The following is an 18,036-nucleotide window of genomic DNA, read 5'->3' as shown; positions in this document are numbered from 1 at the left end:
AATCCATCGTTCCATTTTTTCTCAAATAATTAATTTACCTTTTGAACTATTACAATGATATTATAGCTATAATAATAATCAACACAGTTACTTAACTAATAATAATTTAATGATAATAAGAAATAATTATGGTACAAATTTCATATAAATGTATTAAGTATGTATATTATTTGAACACAAAATATTCCAAAATAAAAGCCAAATAGGAAGCATTACAGAAACTGTTACGTTATAAAACCAATTTCCATAAATCATTGAATCCATAATGCTAAAAACAAATGCTTGCTTCGTAGCGCGGTATCCACGAAGTAAAACTGATAAGAAAGGGTCAGTAGAAAATTGTACATATGTGTAGCATATTATAATCAAACTTGAGATCATAAATGGATGTAGAAGAATCCAAAGGAATGATATCATTTTGCGAAATCTGAAACATAAATTTAATATTTCAGTCTCCATTCTACTTAAATATCCTATAAATAATTATTTTCTGAAAGTGTATTTACTTATTGTTAGTTGAATTTTTCTTTGGTGTTATTGGCAAAATTACAGGTACATAAACTACAGCAGCAAGAAGGGCTAGAGAAAAATTATGCATTGCTATACACATCAACATAGTAGCCAGCTCTACTAACGCAATTACACATACTAGAGCTGCGTTTTTATATTTCATTTGCCTAAAAGTAATAAAAATTTGCATAAACGAAATTAATTGTCATAGGAATATATTCCATTAATATCGTTGTTATTAACGAATTATTATTTTAAATTACCTTTTTGAGTAAAATGGCCATAGTATTGTTAAAATACTTATTGCCATAAAACTGAAGTATATAGAATCTTCCGTACGAAAGTTCCACAATTTTCTACCAAAATACGTAAATGTACCTGGAGATGTTGTAATTATAATCCCACAAATATGTGCCCATAATATTTCTGAAGTAATAGCTCCAATATCAAATCCATCAGTCTACAAAATATGTTGTAATAATATTCATATAATTATATCATACTTATAACATATTACCTTATAAAATGTTTATAATTATATTTTGAGTTTTCAATAATCTATTATTGATACGTTATAAACATCATTATAATAACAAACCTTTAATTGTTTAACGGTGCTTTCCTTACTTTCATTAGAAGTGAATACTTGTAGCTTTTGCCACATAGAAAATGCCTTTATAAATACTGCAGCAATTATTAAGACTAAAGATCTTATATAAAGGCCTAGAATTTTTTTAAATATAAATTAGATAATAATAATTTATTTTTTTAAAAGCAATAATTAAATCTTTGCAAATTCGTAAATAACTTTTTAAAGAAAGTGAAATAAGTACTCATTTTTACATTCAAATATACATGTATGTATATAAGTAATATATCTTTACTTACCAATGGAAACATAAGTATCAGTTGATGGAAGTAAATAAAAAAAATATGATTGATGAAAACGTTCCAACAAATTATTTAAAGATCGAACTATGCTTTCTACAATACAACCAACTTGATAAAAATTTCTTTCAGAATTTTGTTGTCCAGGCTTTTCAAAACCTTCCAAAGTAACAGCTTCAATGCCAAATCTATAATATCATTAAATATATAACTGTTTTTATCATTGATTTTTAAATACTTTATAAAAACAAAAGCAGATGTTGTATACAAGTTAAAATTGTTCAGATTGTTAAAAAAGAGTATGTAAATATTTTGGAAAGCTATTTTGTACATTTTTAAATAGATAAACTCTTCTTATATATATTTTTCTAATACCTATGGAAAAGTCCATGATTCCCAGTAGGGATCCCAGTAGCTTGAGTACTGATCATCATAAGTAGTGTATTAAAATGGTACCACCAATTTTTTAATTTATTTTTATACTTAATATCAAAACGTTTTTGAACTGATTGCCTAATTCCTTCTTTTGCAATCATATTTTGTGCCAAATTAAAAAGGTCCAAGTTGGGTAATTGTCCATTTAATCCTTCAACCTATGTGATAATAAAAAATTATGTAATAATAAAATAAAGTTTTATATTCATTTTTGGAAGAATTACAAAAGAAAATATGACACCTTAACATCAATAGATGAAATTTTCATTGAATGTAATTCTAAATTAATAGCAGCTTGAATAGAACCAGCACGGCCAGTAAGATCTCCAGATATAAGAACACCTTCACTACCACTTGTAACTCCATGATATGCATCTAACCATGCTTGTATACCTAATTGTTCATGTTCTGTGATTAGGAATATAATGTCTTTTGCCCAATATTTCTGTTCTAAAATGACAAAAAGGTATTGAAATATAATTTGAATTAAAAATCTGCTTACATAGTATTTGTTTAAGTACTTACTTCTACAAAATTTAGCAAATGCAAGAAGAAGTGCAATAGAAGGAGCTGTATCCAAATAAATACTACTAATTGACCTAAAAGGCACACTAAGTACAATTGCCTCTGTACTGGCTGCTCTTGGAGCTCTAATAATTCCATATATGTTTTGCCCTGTAAACTAAAAAAAACCATATAGATTTTTACATGCACATGTACATGTGATTTTTATACAACATAAGCAAACATTTAGGAACTGTTCGTTGAATTGAAAAATACAAATTTCACAAAAAAGAAGACATGTTTTATTTACCTGCTGCTCTTGAAAAGGATAAATTAATGTAAAATTATGAATATGAACATCCAAATGAAGTTGATTTAATTTAGCAGCTAGCCAAGCATACGGCATTGAATCAGGATAACGTTTCATTTCATGAACTAATTCTGTATAATACTGTTTTGCTGTTTGTTCCAAATTACTTTCCTTTGTAACTAATCCTGGCAATAAAGCATTTTCCGAGAAATAAGTATCTAAAATTGGAAGGATATATAATGTACAAAATCTCTATATAATTAATTACAAACATGACAACATAACCTAATTTTATCAATTTAAGTGAAACATTTAATTGTGTACTTACTGTCATTAAATACAGGTAAAGCAAGAAGTAATATCCAAATAACTCCACTTATATAAAGAAAAAAGCAAAGTGGTCTTTGCCATTTTAATAAGAACTTTATTATTTTCCCTGATCCTGCCCTAGGATCTGTCAACAAACCCATTTTCAGACTTGCAATTACGCCCGCGAGCCGCGAGGGTGTATACACAGTTGTGCACGGTACTAATATCTCAGTCTGAAACTTCCAAATGTGAAAATGGAAAATATGAAATTTCTAAGATCATATATTATTTCTTTAACAATAGATTTATTTAAAGCAATACATTTAATACTTATAATATTTGATAAATTATTCGAACTACTTGAATTATATCGAAATAACATCAAAATATATATTTCAAACAACTTTTACATAGTATGCTTACTATAAGAATTAAGAATATAATAAATGCATCATTCATTTTTATAATTAATACTTATTATGAAAAGCGTATTCTGGAATAAAATTAATGTCTCTAAAATGTGTTTAAATATAAGCATTAAACATATTATATACAAATACTTTGTACATGTACTTTTCAAAAATACATGATATTTTAAAATGATTATCTTTGGTATTACTTTATAAAAACTAGTGGAAGTAAAGTGTAAAATACGAGGGAAACATTATTACGTTAATTATCTTCTAAAACGTTTAATTAGAAGAGCGTAACAGTTCCCAGAATTCTTTGTAAATTAAAAACACATTGCTATATGTTATCAGATTCTGATGCAACTGAAATATTTTGCGTATCTATAAGTAAATCTTCGGTTGTATTCGACTTTTCTTCTGGCTCAAACTCATCTACATCTTCTCCATCAGTTATCATTTGAGGTCCAGTAGATTTATATTGAAATGCAGAATGTGATAAATCAACTTCAACAGGGAATAATGTTACAGCAGATAATAAATCTCTTGTATTAGAATAATATTTTGCTAAACCAGCCGCAAACTTTTGCAATTGCCATACAACATCTTGAACATGTTTATTGTCTAATAATTCAAGTTTCACAAGAACATCTGACCTAAGTTTAGCAAATTTTGCACGTGCCTCTTGTCGACACCTTAACACCAATCGATATTCATAATTGCCTGTTTCTACTCGATAAAGAGGCTCCTGCAATGCTGCATAACTTTGTTCCTCATCGTCCAATTCTTTTACTTTCAAGCAATAAGAAAGATATTCAAATTTCGCATCAGCATATTTACTAATAGTTAATCGAGTATCTGGAATAGCTTTATGAAGATATGTGCCCAAATCGTTCAATATGGGTTTCAAAGCTTTTAACATTGTTACTCCGAACTTTTCCATTTGTCTATGTTGTTCCCCAAATTGCCTAAAAGCTTCACTAGCTCTTGGTTGGGGTTCTCTCACTCCTATTGCAGCAAAAGCATCACCAAATACTAAAACACATAATATACAATTTATAGTACATATGCAAATACACAAGATTAATTCAAGGAACTAATATTTACATGTGATTGATACTTTATAAAAATATTTATTGAAATATATAATTATTAAATATACCTTTATATACTTGTATTAGGTCAAAAAAAGCATGTAAAGTATATTTAGCATGAGAAACCAGACCTCTGTACAAATTTTCTGTACGCTGTAATGCAATTAATCGCTGCACAAGCGCATCATTACAAAGAATTGCACGCGATAGTCCTAACGCATCTGCCGTCGCACTTCCCATTCCTTCGACTAATCTATGTTTCACCTAAAATTTAATTTATTTATTATAGAAAATTATATTCAATTATTATGACAAATTTATGATTAGAATTGCACAAACCTTTTTTAAAGCTATGTCAAGTGTACGACCTTGTCTAGGATCAGCATGTAATTTATTGTAATTAATACTGACTTGAGAATCACATGACTGTATCATCTTAGCAACTTCAACTTTTGTCTTTCCTCTCACTGATGTACCATTCACTGCTACAAGTTCATCTCCTGATTGCAGTGTACCATCTATCGCTGCAGGTGTGTTATCAAAAATTTGTACAATATATAAACATGGACATAATGGTGCTCCACCTCCAATACTTATGCCTATAAGATTACTGCCATCCTTTTGTATTACAACATTGCCAGAAGTTATGGTCATACCCCTGTGTAAAATCATATAATAAAAAGTGAATTTAATGTCACTCAATATAGTACTTACATTTACATTGAAAGCATAGACATTTAAAATTAATCAATAAAACTTGACAATTAACAAAAGTGAAAGCTAATAAATGCTACGCAGTGCATATAAATATAGAAAATAATTTAATATACAATAATTTGTGCAACATCAAACATAGAACAGTTAAAACAATACATGCTTTAAATATTTTGCTAAATAAATAAAAATGAAGGAAATGCTTACCTGAATATTCTGATAATATTTGAATACTTATTCATATTATAATAGGAAAAATTAAATTACTAATTTATACAAAAATACTATAAATAAATCCAACATCAATTAATATGATATAGAAAATAATTTTAGCAACAAGCACATTATCACAACTTACATTGTGCTGTTGAGTGGTTGATGAAGAGACTGATCTTGATTGACCAGTTCTACATCAGGTCTATATTCCACAATGATAGAAAAAAGAGAAAGTATAAGATTTGTGAAATTTTAGAAATATAAAATACACATTAAAAAATATATAGAAGTAAAATAGAAAAAGAAAAAATTGTAGCAGAAGATAAAATAGTAAAACAACAATGCATACATGCGATCTTCCATCATGGTAAATTGATGCATCTGCACATTAGCCAATGACACGGTGGTTAATGGAACAAAACAATTTTCTTTGAAGTCTTCATGAAACTTATTTAACTTATTTAATGTTACTTATAGATATTACCATTTGATCCTTTAAACTATTCCATCACACCGTGGCATACAAACATGCATGTTATAAGAAAAAAACAAGCACATTTAAACTGAAATATAACACATATCAAGAATGCAATAAACAGGTTTATGAAACCAACATCTTATCCTCTTCAAAGAAGAAATCATCATCATAATCCATATTTGCAATCTGTAATATTAAAGAGAATTATATTAATATTTTACTATAAATGCTGAAACATATTGAAATTCAAGCATCAATTTTACATATCCTGATGTAGTTACATATAATTATGTTTTTGTACAAACATTATTTTCAATTAACTCGGCTAATAAAAATGAAATCTGCCTCATTATATTACAGATAGGGATATACATATTTTATTATTAATTAAATGAAGCACATAAATATGTGAAAACGAATCACATAGTATTAGTGAATAAAACATTCAATAGAATATTAATAACTTATACGTTAATATTTCTTTATAAGGAATTTTAATATAATTTGATATTAATACATTATGGTAATAAATTATTTCATATACTTTCTTGTATTGTTTAGAAGAAAAAGGTAAGGTTAAATGCCAAAGAAGAGACAAAAAATGACAGATGTAAACTTACTCCCACTCTAACAAGTGAATACAGCAAATGATTATTAGTTATGACGTCAAAAGTAAATTTAAAAATATAAACCAAATGTTTCCTTATTATTGTATAATTCTTTCATAACAGATTGTTTATTATGTGAATAATTGTATTTAAGTACTGTAATATTTACATGAATGCAATAAAAAAAATGCATATTTCTTTCCACAAGAGAAGATACTCATTTAGAATATGTTCGAACCAATCAGAACTGACATGTGAAGAAAAATTTATCGTATTATGAATGTGATTTCCCAGTGAATGAATAATATTATTATTGATAAAGTATTATTTATGGACATAACTTGTGAATGAGATTATATTGAAATTATATTGAAAATGAAAATAAATATTAGTAATTGTATTTGTGAAGTTGGTAATAGTAATATACTTTCAATTTTCCCCATTTAATGCCAACGTTACATGATGTTCCACGTTGTAGAATTGACGAATACGTTGTCAGCTTTCCACGTCGCGAACGTTAGTGGAAGCCGGTTCTGTTGTTCGGAAGCATTGTAGTCAGGTGTTGCTTCTGCTGAAGTGAGTGATCTATAAGTGTAAAATCAATATTTATAACAGAAACAAGATTGCTGAACACTACAAAAATGAAGAAATGCTGCATTTTTTTATTAATATTCATTTCGACAACTGTTCTCACAGTGAATAAAGGTAATGGACAATAAAAGATGTTAACCAATATTTTCTTCATTTTATAATCTCAATTTCTATTGCACATATACAGCAGTTGCTACCGTAGTGAAACTTTATTTTCTGACTTACTTTAATTATAAATAATATTTACCTATTGTTTCTTATACACATCTTTTATTTTACAATAATTTTATAATTTTTAATTGTTTTTAAATTATTATTTTTAATTTTAAGCTGAAAATAAGTTTCTTAAATTTTATATCTTTCTATCGTCAAATGAATAATTAGTAATTAAATTACAATTTATTAAATGACTATATTTGCATTCATAATTTGGTAATAGTTTATGCTCAAGAAGATGAAAACATTGATGACATAGTAGACATTGAAGGAGAAGATAATTCTGTAATAACAGATGAAGAGCCAGAAGATGAAATAACTACTACCTCAACTGACGTTGATACAACTATATTGTTTACTAAACCTGTTTATAATGGATTATCAACCTTAGGTACATGGAAGACTTCTTTCATATTCCATTATGGTTTATTAATTGTGTATAACACTAGTAACAGTTTATTTTAATGTTTAGAATTACCAGCTGGGAATTTAGTTGAATTACTTGTTGGCTTTGCCAATAAAGGTGATAATGACTTCATTTTGGAATCTCTAGATGCCTCTTTTCGTTATGCAATGGACTTCAACTTTTATATTCAAAATTTTTCAACTGTTGCATATAACAAAATTGTAAAGCCAAAACATGAAGCAACTTTGGCTTATTCATTCATTCCATCAGAAAATCTTGCTGGGAGACCATTTGGTTTCAATATTAATTTAAATTATAGAGATACTGTATGTACTGAATTATTTAATTCCAAAAACATGAATTCCAAAAACTAACATTAACATATAATTTTTAGAATGGTGCTAGCTTCAGTGAAGCTGTTTATAATGAAACAGTTCAGATTATAGAACTAGATGATGGTCTTGATGGAGAAACAGTTTTCTTGTATGTATTTCTAGCCGCATGTGTGATATTAACCCTTGTAGGAGGGCAACAACTTCTTTCATCTCTTGGTCGTAAATCTCGATCTTCTACTACTCGTAAGACACCTGTGGAAATGGGCACATCTAATCCTAACAATGTAGATTATGATTGGTTGCCAAAAGAAACATTAAATAGAATTAGTAAGTATATTATTACATTTCAAATAACATTTGAAACATTCACCAATCGATTGTTTTTTACAGATAAATCTCCTAGGACTCCTAGACAAAGTCCTAGGCAACGAAGGACTAAAAAGACAGTTGATGATTAAATTTTGTTAATTGTGTGTATGGGAAACTGTGAAAGTGAGCATATGTATGTTCACGTATAAACATATGTACATGTATGCATATATTCTTAATAAGTATATATGTGAATAATATACATGGCTTTATAAAATAATTTTCTAGTAACAAATTTGTACATTGTTTACTGAATCAAGAAGACAGCAATTATTATTGCTATTTAATTAATAAACAATTCAAAACATATTCATCATAAAAAAATTATAAAATAAATTTTGTAATTTGTGTACAACTTATGTTAGAAAATCCTAAATATTATTATTAGCAAGATAAATACAATCTAATAAGGATTATATGTGAATTTTTTATATAACTTATAATGTTAAAAAATTATCATTGTCATGAAACACATAAATGTACATACATATAATAAAACTGTCAATTTTAACATTTTTACTGTTATTGTTTATAACATGTAGAGTTTGATAAAAAAAATGAACATGAATATTTGCAATTACATTACAACTTGAACTTAATTTTAAGTCAAAAATATATATTTTTGTAACATATTTATACGAATAAATAACTTCCTGTAGAAGATATGAGAAGATAAATATCACCTTCATACAATACAAATTTTATGATACTCGATTAATACAGATTTAAAAAAGCTATTATTTCTTCCTGCTGAATATTATTACAAAAATGATCGTTATAAATAATAAAATATAATGCAGCGTAACTTATGTGCACAAATAAGGACACCATATTTGTTGTTATACTTTCCAACCTAATCCACATGGTGTCGTTGTTCAGTCACTAAACAATCACACGTCATTCTGATAGTCGGTTGCTTACGACTAGTTGTAATAGTGAGGTGTCATATCAATCAAGTTAAAGTTATTATAAAAATGTCCGATGTAACAAACTGGTTTAATTCTTTACCCATTTTTACGAGATATTGGTTATTATGTACTGCTGTTTGTACCTTAGCCGGAAGATTTGGATTAGTACACCCACATTCTCTAAAACTTATAGGCGATCGTTTTATAAACAATTTTGAAATTTGGCGAGCAGCGACCAGTGTTTTCTTTTATCCACTTAATTCGGGTACAGGATTCCATTTCTTAATAAATTGTTATTTTCTGTATAATTATTCATTGAGGTTAGAACGTGGAGAATACGATGGACGGCCAGCAGATTATTGCTTCTTACTCTTATTTAATTGGATATGCTGTGTTATCATAGGACTAATTGGCGAATTTCAGTATCTTATGGATCCTATGGTACTCAGTATATTATATGTTTGGTGTCAATTAAACAAAGATGCCATTGTTAACTTCTGGTTTGGTATGTATGATAAAATTATTAATTCTTAATATTTCTAATTGAAATCTACAATCATGTACTTTTAAATTAACAGGTACACAATTTAAAGCAATGTACTTGCCATGGGTGTTATTTGCATTTAATCTTATTATTTCTGGAGGCGGTATGATGGAACTGTTTGGTATCTTAGTTGGACATCTTTATGTATTTTTGAAATTTAAATATCCTCAAGAACTTGGTGGGCCAGAATTACTAAATACTCCAAAAATTCTTGAATCATATTTTCCACCTCAGAGAGGTGGTTGGAGATGGATAGGCGCTACATCAACTCAGAGGGCACCAGCACAACCTATTAGAAATACATTTGGTGGTCACAATTGGGGACAAGGGCACGTGTTAGGACAATAAATTATAATATAAAATGTGACATTTATGTAAATTCTTTTCATTATTTTGTTTTGATTGAAGTAATTGAAACATCATAAAGAATATGTAACATATAATTTTATTTTCTGGATATGTTTTAGGATATTTATCAGTATAAATTTAGTTAACAATTTAATTAAGAATGTAAAATGGAAATGTCTTTTATTATAAAGTTTTGTATATGTAAAAAGTTACTATTGCATTTGTAATTGTATAACAAAATTTTGTTTAGAGTTCAATAGTTCAGAACTTCCAGATAAATAATTGTAAAATAAAATTGTTTATATCTTTGTCTAACATACGAAATTATATTAATTAAATCTTGTTTTTAATGGTTTAAATATCTCTTGTACTTATACTAAATTTGGTAAAATCCACATGCTACTTTAGTAGGTAATACATTAAAATGTATTAAATCATATACCTGATTCTTTAAAATTCATTTAATCTATGAGATGGAAAGGAAATACATATAAACATGTTTCAATTTTAAAAATTTTTATTTTTTAAAAAGCTCCATTTGATATATCTGAAACAATGAAAACGCCATATTTTTAAAACTAAGATTTTGTACATAACTTATAAGTGATGATTTATTTTTGAGGTTTTCTCCTCAGTAGCAATTATCCCTGATAGTTTATAGCAATACTAGAGAGTATCACTACACCTAATCAGGTGGATGGGATGCTAACCCCTACCAGGAGCTCAAAGCAGATGCTTTTCCACACAATATCAAAAATTATTTCTAATATTGTACTGAGAAAACCCATACTTAGCAATATAAGATATTATGATGAAAAGTTTGCCAAGAGCTCTAAACCTACCATATCACTCATCAGGGACTTGTAATTCTCCATTGTTGATATCTTCAATGAGATCACGAGGTGGTCTGCCTTCAACTGTACATCCAACTGAGTGACATGTTCCTAAGATTTCTTTAACAGTACCACTAAGATACTTTGACATAGACCTTGGCCTCATTGTTCGAGCAACAGAGAGTATGTCATCAAATGACAAGTTTCCATTGTGTTTAATATCTTTTTGTCTTTTACGGTCTCTTGGAGGTTCCTTTAATGCTTTGATGATTAAAGAAGCAGCAGATGGAACTACTGAAATTGTGGCTTGTCTGTTTTGAATTGTCAACTGTACTGTAATCTTTAATCCTTTCCAGTCGGTTGTAGCTTTAGCAATATCATCACCAACTTTTTTTGGAGACTATAAAAATAATGGACTATTAATTATACAAAACAAGAATACCTTTAACATTGTACAGCAATGAAAATAGAAGTTTTTACAAAGAGGATGAAAAATCTGAATTTATTTATATTAAATATGAATTTACCAAACCAAGAGGACCAATTTTTGGAGCCAGAGATGAAGTTGTTCCTATCTCTCCTCCAACGCATCGCAAATAAACTGAAAAAGTAATAAACACATTGAACAAATTCATATCTTATTTTAGTACATATTGAAATAATCTTAAATTTAAAATATACCTTTCTTAATTTCATTAGGATCAAATTTAGGAGGCATTTTAATAAATACTGTATAAAACTAATAAATCCAAGTGTGGATGAAATACGATTTCGATAAAAACGTGGAAACTTAACCCTAGACCTCGTACGCTAGATCTCGGTCCGAAAAGGTAGAAAATGTTATACAGACCGCATATGTAGCTTGATATAACATAAAATATACAAATGTAAGATAGTAAGTTTCACTCACGGTGAGATCACAATTATGAAAATGTACCTTTAAATTCATTAAAACGATGCGTTACTAGAGCAATGTTACCAATATGATTTTTTTTTACAAGTTGGTGAACCTACTAGTAAAAGAGATAGATTTGTTTATATATGTGATAACTTTACAAGAAGCAGTGTGAATATAATCTAACTTATTTATTTTCTTATTGTGTTATAGTATACATCTGAAAGTTAAAATTCACTCACTAATCATGGAAAAATCACAGAAAATGCCGAAGGTTGCAAAGGTAAATTCTTATATTTTATGTGTTAACAAATAAATTATTTTTATTATAACATGAAATTATTTTTTATAGGTTAAGAATAAAGCACCTGCAGAAATTCAAATAACAGCAGAACAGCTTTTGCGGGAGGCCAAAGAAAGAGATTTGGAGATTTTACCACCGGTATATTTATATTAATATTGATTATAAGATTATGTTAAAAAATGAAATACTTATTAAATCAACCTTTAGAGTATGAGCCTATTAAAACATGTACGATAGAGTAGGATTGCTAATGGTTCTTTCTTCGAGAAGATTAAACTTTAGAAGATCCAAAGACCATTACTCTGTACTCTAAAGGTTGCAAAGTAATTTGTATATTATGTATATATATATTCTTTTTTAGCCTCCAAAACAAAAAATCTCTGATCCACATGAATTAGCTGATTATCAACACAGAAAGCGTAAAGCCTTTGAAGATAATATTCGTAAAAATCGTATGGTCATTTCAAATTGGATAAAATATGCTCAGTGGGAAGAAAGTCAGAAACAAATACAAAGAGCACGGTATGATTTCTGTAATTGCCTTCATTTTTATGTTTGTAGTTGTATGAAATATGGTATCTTTTTAAATTATATCATCCACTTTGGATAATTGAGACTCTGCCAACAGACAGTAATAACATATGATTTTCAGATCTATATATGAGCGTGCACTGGATGTTGATCACAGAAATATTACATTATGGCTCAAATACACAGAGATGGAAATGCGGAATCGTCAAGTAAATCATGCCAGAAATTTGTGGGATCGTGCTGTTACTATATTACCTAGAGCAAATCAGTTTTGGTACAAATATACTTACATGGAAGAAATGTTAGAAAACATTGCTGGTAATATATTTATTTCCCTTTTAATTCAAGAACTTATATTAAAAATTTATTAATTAATAAATTCATCTAGGTGCACGTCAGGTATTTGAAAGGTGGATGGAATGGGAACCTGATGAACAAGCTTGGCAAACTTATATCAAATTTGAATTAAGATACAAAGAAATACAAAGAGCAAGACAAATTTATGAACGATTTGTGATAGTTCATCCCGATGTTAAACATTGGATTAAATATGCACGCTTTGAAGAATCCCACGGTTTTATAAACGGAGCTCGTAATGTTTACGAACGTGCTATTAATTTTTATGGCGATGAAAATTTGGATGAAAAATTATTTATCGCATTTGCAAAATTTGAAGAAGGACAAAGAGAAGTAAGTAACAAATTTATTTTGTTGTAATATATAATGCACTTTATATTTCTTACATAATTTTTTTTTATATAGCATGACCGCGCGAGAGTGATTTATAAGTATGCATTAGATCATATTCCAAAAGAAAAAACACAAGAAATTTATAAAGCGTATACCATACATGAGAAAAAATACGGAGATCGTTCAGGTATTAGATTTTATCATAAAAAAAAATTAATAATTTCATAATTAGTTACATATAATTATGTAATATTATGTTATTTTACAGGTATTGAAGATGTGATTGTAAGCAAAAGAAAATATCAATACGAACAAGAAGTAAAAGAAAATCCTTCTAATTATGATGCTTGGTTTGACTACTTAAGATTAGTAGAATCAGAAGGAAACGTAGATGTAATTAGAGAAACTTATGAACGCGCTATAGCCAATGTACCACCCACTAAAGTAAGATATAAATATGTTTACTACTGTATTACATTTTCAACTTAATATGTCACACATTTTATATTAAGTAGTGTTGACAATATAAGCCTATTATATTTTTTAGGAGAAACAATTTTGGAGGAGGTATATTTACCTTTGGATAAATTATGCCCTTTTTGAAGAACTTGATACCCAAGATATAGAAAGATGTCGGCAAGTTTATAGGTAATTATCTTCTTCCTTTTGTATATTATAATGATTTAAATAATATTTTTTATTTTTTAGGGCGTGCTTAGAATTAATTCCCCACAAACATTTTACTTTCTCAAAAATTTGGTTACTTTATGCATATTTTGAAATAAGACAAAAAAATTTAACAGCAGCTAGAAAAACATTAGTAAGTATTCAGTCATATGTATTACAATTATAGATTTAAAATAAATGACTTTATTTTATATTATGATAGGGTATGGCACTAGGTATTTGTCCTAGAGATAAATTGTACCGTGGATATATTGATTTAGAGATACAGTTAAGAGAATTTGATAGGTGTAGAATTTTATATGAAAAATTTCTTGAATTTGGTCCAGAGAATTGTACCACATGGATGAAAGTAAGTAATTGAAATAGTTGTTTTATAATTTAACAATTTCAACTTATTCATTAAATTATTGCTGATCAGTTTTCAGAACTAGAAACACTTTTAGGTGATGTAGAACGTGCTCGAGCTATTTACGAATTAGCTATATCACAACCGAGGTAAATGATTTTTATATGAATAATTTATACTCACCTTTCTGTTATATTTTTGCCTCAAATTATTATTTCAACTTGCAGATTGGATATGCCCGAACTTTTATGGAAGTCGTACATTGATTTTGAAATATCGCAAGATGAAACTGAAAATGCGAGGCAATTATTTGAAAGATTATTGGAACGTACGCTTCACGTTAAAGTAAGTTAGAAAGTTGTTTCGCTTTAATAATAACTCTGAACAAGGAAAAATTACAGAAGAGTCATTTATAATCAGATATATTTTTTTAGGTTTGGATTGCGTATGCCAAATTTGAGTTGGCAAATTCCATATCAGAAGATGGCGTTAATAATGTTGTTTTAGCAAGAAGAATTTTTGAGCGTGGAAACGATGCACTTAGATCAAGTGGCGACAAAGAAAGTAGAGCATTGCTTCTAGAAGCATGGAGAGATTTCGAAAATGAGAAAGGTGATGAAGAAACGAGGATTAAGATTATGGAAAAAATGCCTCGAAGAATTAAACGCAGAAGACGTATCGTGGGAGAGGATGGGGTAAGTAAAATCATTATTTTATCATTAGACTTTTTTAACAAAAAAATACGATCTCTATATGTCCTAACTTTTACTTTTAGAGCGACGATGGCTGGGAAGAGGTGTTCGATTTCGTTTTTCCAGAAGATGAATCTCAAAGGCCAAATCTTAAATTTTTGGCATCTGCCAAGGCTTGGATAAAACAAAAAGAAATGTATAGCAAAAATGAAATCAGTCAGAATAGTACTTCTCAGTCAGAAACAAATAGTTAAAACATTATTTTTTAATTATAACATCTATTTTAATTGTAATCTACTTTGTTCTTGTAAATAAATTAATATTTAGTTTTTATATCAATGAAATAAATTTATTTTAAAATATTAAGTAAAATTTTTAAATATAATGTAAGATAGAATATAAAATGAAAGGATTTTGTCGAAGTATGAGTAAATTTTATGTTATAATAAACTTTATTAGAACACAAGGTTAGCACAGTAAAAAAGTTATGCTACAGTTAATAACTTTTTTTTTTATTATGTATTTAAATATTTTTATATTAATTTTGATGTACACTTTTATACTTCACAAGAAAAATGTAAATTTATAAATATACATTACGTACGTTAATCCCAGAAATGTTTTGTTCAACCACTGCAAATACAGTATATAAGTAAAAAGTACAAAATATTCTTTGGCAGTCATGCGTTTCGTACCACAGTGGGCAAATTTATTAAAAAGTTTCGATGTAGACAGTACAAAAAAAAAACAGTTCTATTTATTACAGCTGTGTAGGTAGAAAAAAATTAACTGAAGACGAGAAATAAATATCTAATAAAACGCAGATCTGCTATAACAGCTTAAGGTATCTTAAAAAGTAAATATAAACGGCGCCATTATAAAAAAGGTCTATTGTTTTCTTTTAAATGTTTCCCCTTTGTACTTGTTAAAATACAGTGAACCAGAATATCAGTTAGATATAGTATTTGTTCTTTTATTTTGCTTGTTATTCATATTACTTATTTGCCTTTGTAAAACACTCCTTTTCTTCTCGTCACTTTCAAAACCAGAATCTAAATCATCGCTCAAACATTTTTTTAAGGTGTAACTTTTAGAATTCTGCTGTGACTCTGTCTGTTTAGCCAACAATTTTTTGATACAGCTTATTAACTGTTCAAAAAAATTCGGATAACTATCATATCCAGGGAACACATTAACATCTATTATCGCATATTTTCCAGTGTGATTCTCAATAACAACATCCACCCCAACCAAAAGAAGTCCAAAGAGTTCCGTAACTTTCTTGACAATTTTGTCTAACGTTTCATGTTTCGGTTTTACCGTTAATGGAATGTCTTCTTCCGAAAGAATGGACCATTTAGATCTAGAACCACTCTTAGATATATCATGAGAATTAAAAAATATTGTGTTTAATGCAGTACAGTCTTCTGCGTAGAAATTTTTGAAACTGGGTCTCTCGACTACATGAAAATGTTCACCAACTATGTATATTTTGTAAACAATTGCATTATGGTTGACGAATTCTTGAGCCACACAAGGTGGTTGACAGTCATTCAAACCCTGTTCATTAAAAATCACCATCATCTGAAGAAAAATATTTATCATTAATTTTTGAACGATATATATCTTTTGCATATATTAAGATACCTTATGCGCATCGCTGGAACCCTGAGCGATAAGCGGTTTGCAAAGAAATGGAAACTTAATATCTGCCATTTTCAACAGCGATATATTCTCAACGTTACTCTTACTTTTAATTTCTACAAACCTTGGAGTAAATACATCTAGGAAACAAAATAAAATGTTAGAATAAATGATCACTTGTATCCAATAATTTCTAAAATAATATTGAATGTTATAGTTTCTTATGTACCATTAAACTGTACATGTTCTTGTAAGATTTCATATGATTTATAACGGTTTATTAAAATCTTAACATTTTCCAATGGGTCAATAACTACTATTTTAGGATGCTGACAAAAGTACTCTTGTATTCTTGAAATGATTGCTTTGGCCTAAAATGTAAACTGATCATTACAATAATTCCAGCCATAACAAATACAGAGGATTTCATCGTACATTTTGATCACCGTTTTCAGCATGGGCTAGTTTGTCAGTCAATTTGTATATAAAAACATGAAATGGTCCCTGAGGTTCGAGATCAGAGTTTATATCAATCTGAAATCAATCGAGCAGTTTTGTCGAGTATAAAAATAGTCGCAATATTGGATAAAAATATGCATGGATATAACCTTACTTATATTCATACAATTTTTGCAGAACACAATTACCTAATAATAATAATCGAGAAAAATATTTATGTTATTTACCATTTTTAACAGAAACCCTTCTGATTCGCAAACATTATAAAAATCATTCCAATTAAATTTTTGTCGCTTTTTTTCAGATATAGAATAACCAATTACATACTTGTCACACATCTTTTTTCGCATTTATTGTTTTCTGGTATCGAAAATAATTTTTATCCATTAAAACGTCTACAATGCATTATTGTAATAATCCCGTTAAATAAACTACACTTTACTAGCACGTTATTCGTGAGATTCTTCTGTCAACTAATTTCATATTTTTACCGAAATATAAGGTTATGCTTGCATGGCTTAAATAAAAAAAAAAACAACTCTGTTACGATATTATTGTATCCATTTAGTTTTCACGTTTTATGCTTGACTTATAAAACATTTTCACTTCCTGAATTGAAATTTAATGTTCAAATACAAGTTTCATACTTTCGTTTCCTCAAGTACGCAATAACTGATTAGAGGTTAACGATATTAATAACAACGAATGCTTACTATATATATTTTTATTATTTATGCCTGTTTAAACAATGCTTAATAATATTCG

General features: G+C 28.2%; 7 protein-coding genes across 14 annotated transcripts; 3 read left to right on the top strand and 4 right to left on the bottom strand.

The window, feature by feature from the left end:
- Positions 1–87: 87 nt before the first annotated feature.
- Positions 88–3,201, bottom strand: GAA1 (glycosylphosphatidylinositol anchor attachment 1). The gene is made up of 10 exons (XM_003706979.3): positions 2,976–3,201; positions 2,648–2,865; positions 2,359–2,515; positions 2,075–2,283; positions 1,774–1,991; positions 1,399–1,586; positions 1,109–1,233; positions 774–970; positions 507–677; positions 88–427 (listed from the first exon to the last, which is right to left on the bottom strand). The coding sequence occupies exons 1-10, from the start codon at positions 3,115–3,117 to the stop codon at positions 154–156; spliced, it is 1,899 nt and encodes a 632-aa protein (XP_003707027.1). The 5' UTR covers positions 3,118–3,201; the 3' UTR covers positions 88–153.
- A 431-nt stretch (positions 3,202–3,632) lies between these two features.
- PICK1 (protein interacting with PRKCA 1) lies at positions 3,633–6,610 on the bottom strand. 8 transcript variants are annotated; one of them, XM_076539308.1, is made up of 8 exons: positions 6,410–6,486; positions 5,872–6,051; positions 5,737–5,768; positions 5,530–5,589; positions 5,379–5,404; positions 4,797–5,115; positions 4,526–4,721; positions 3,633–4,398 (listed from the first exon to the last, which is right to left on the bottom strand). In XM_076539308.1, the coding sequence occupies exons 6-8, from the start codon at positions 5,109–5,111 to the stop codon at positions 3,704–3,706; spliced, it is 1,206 nt and encodes a 401-aa protein (XP_076395423.1). In that variant the 5' UTR covers positions 5,112–5,115; positions 5,379–5,404; positions 5,530–5,589; positions 5,737–5,768; positions 5,872–6,051; positions 6,410–6,486; the 3' UTR covers positions 3,633–3,703. The 8 variants fall into 8 exon arrangements, with proteins under 8 accessions (XP_076395423.1, XP_076395396.1, XP_076395388.1 ...); XM_076539281.1 differs by lacking the exon at positions 5,379–5,404; XM_076539273.1 differs by lacking the exon at positions 5,379–5,404 and having other exon boundaries at positions 5,737–6,051; positions 6,486–6,586.
- A 326-nt stretch (positions 6,611–6,936) lies between these two features.
- On the top strand, positions 6,937–8,905 carry l(1)G0320 (signal sequence receptor subunit 1 l(1)G0320). Its single transcript, XM_003706977.3, has 5 exons — positions 6,937–7,178; positions 7,504–7,671; positions 7,753–8,012; positions 8,081–8,348; positions 8,412–8,905. The coding sequence occupies exons 1-5, from the start codon at positions 7,115–7,117 to the stop codon at positions 8,477–8,479; spliced, it is 828 nt and encodes a 275-aa protein (XP_003707025.1). The 5' UTR covers positions 6,937–7,114; the 3' UTR covers positions 8,480–8,905.
- Positions 8,906–9,154: 249 nt separating this feature from the next.
- Positions 9,155–11,861, top strand: Der-1 (derlin 1). Its single transcript, XM_003706830.3, has 2 exons — positions 9,155–9,803; positions 9,877–11,861. The coding sequence occupies exons 1-2, from the start codon at positions 9,365–9,367 to the stop codon at positions 10,188–10,190; spliced, it is 753 nt and encodes a 250-aa protein (XP_003706878.1). The 5' UTR covers positions 9,155–9,364; the 3' UTR covers positions 10,191–11,861.
- Positions 10,690–11,846, bottom strand: RpL12 (ribosomal protein L12). The gene is made up of 4 exons (XM_003706829.3): positions 11,705–11,846; positions 11,551–11,624; positions 11,033–11,423; positions 10,690–10,737 (listed from the first exon to the last, which is right to left on the bottom strand). Exons 1-3 carry the CDS (start codon positions 11,739–11,741, stop codon positions 11,037–11,039), a joined length of 498 nt encoding a protein of 165 aa, XP_003706877.1. The 5' UTR covers positions 11,742–11,846; the 3' UTR covers positions 10,690–10,737; positions 11,033–11,036.
- Positions 11,862–12,045: 184 nt separating the features above from the next.
- Positions 12,046–15,501, top strand: crn (pre-mRNA splicing factor crn). The gene is made up of 14 exons (XM_003706976.3): positions 12,046–12,201; positions 12,271–12,360; positions 12,584–12,744; positions 12,875–13,071; positions 13,142–13,443; positions 13,516–13,630; positions 13,712–13,887; positions 13,991–14,091; positions 14,152–14,263; positions 14,333–14,479; positions 14,549–14,625; positions 14,704–14,821; positions 14,911–15,171; positions 15,252–15,501. Exons 1-14 carry the CDS (start codon positions 12,166–12,168, stop codon positions 15,420–15,422), a joined length of 2,064 nt encoding a protein of 687 aa, XP_003707024.1. The 5' UTR covers positions 12,046–12,165; the 3' UTR covers positions 15,423–15,501.
- A 336-nt stretch (positions 15,502–15,837) lies between these two features.
- On the bottom strand, positions 15,838–17,966 carry LOC100881475 (inositol-tetrakisphosphate 1-kinase). The gene is made up of 5 exons (XM_076539352.1): positions 17,499–17,966; positions 17,248–17,346; positions 17,042–17,183; positions 16,816–16,952; positions 15,838–16,752 (listed from the first exon to the last, which is right to left on the bottom strand). Exons 1-5 carry the CDS (start codon positions 17,619–17,621, stop codon positions 16,117–16,119), a joined length of 1,137 nt encoding a protein of 378 aa, XP_076395467.1. The 5' UTR covers positions 17,622–17,966; the 3' UTR covers positions 15,838–16,116.
- Positions 17,967–18,036: the final 70 nt, after the last annotated feature.

Source organism: Megachile rotundata, chromosome 2, assembly GCF_050947335.1.
Source record: "Megachile rotundata isolate GNS110a chromosome 2, iyMegRotu1, whole genome shotgun sequence".
NCBI lineage: Eukaryota > Metazoa > Arthropoda > Insecta > Hymenoptera > Megachilidae > Megachile > Megachile rotundata.
Note: the sequence above shows the minus strand (reverse complement) of the source record. Positions and strands in the feature narration are given on the sequence as shown.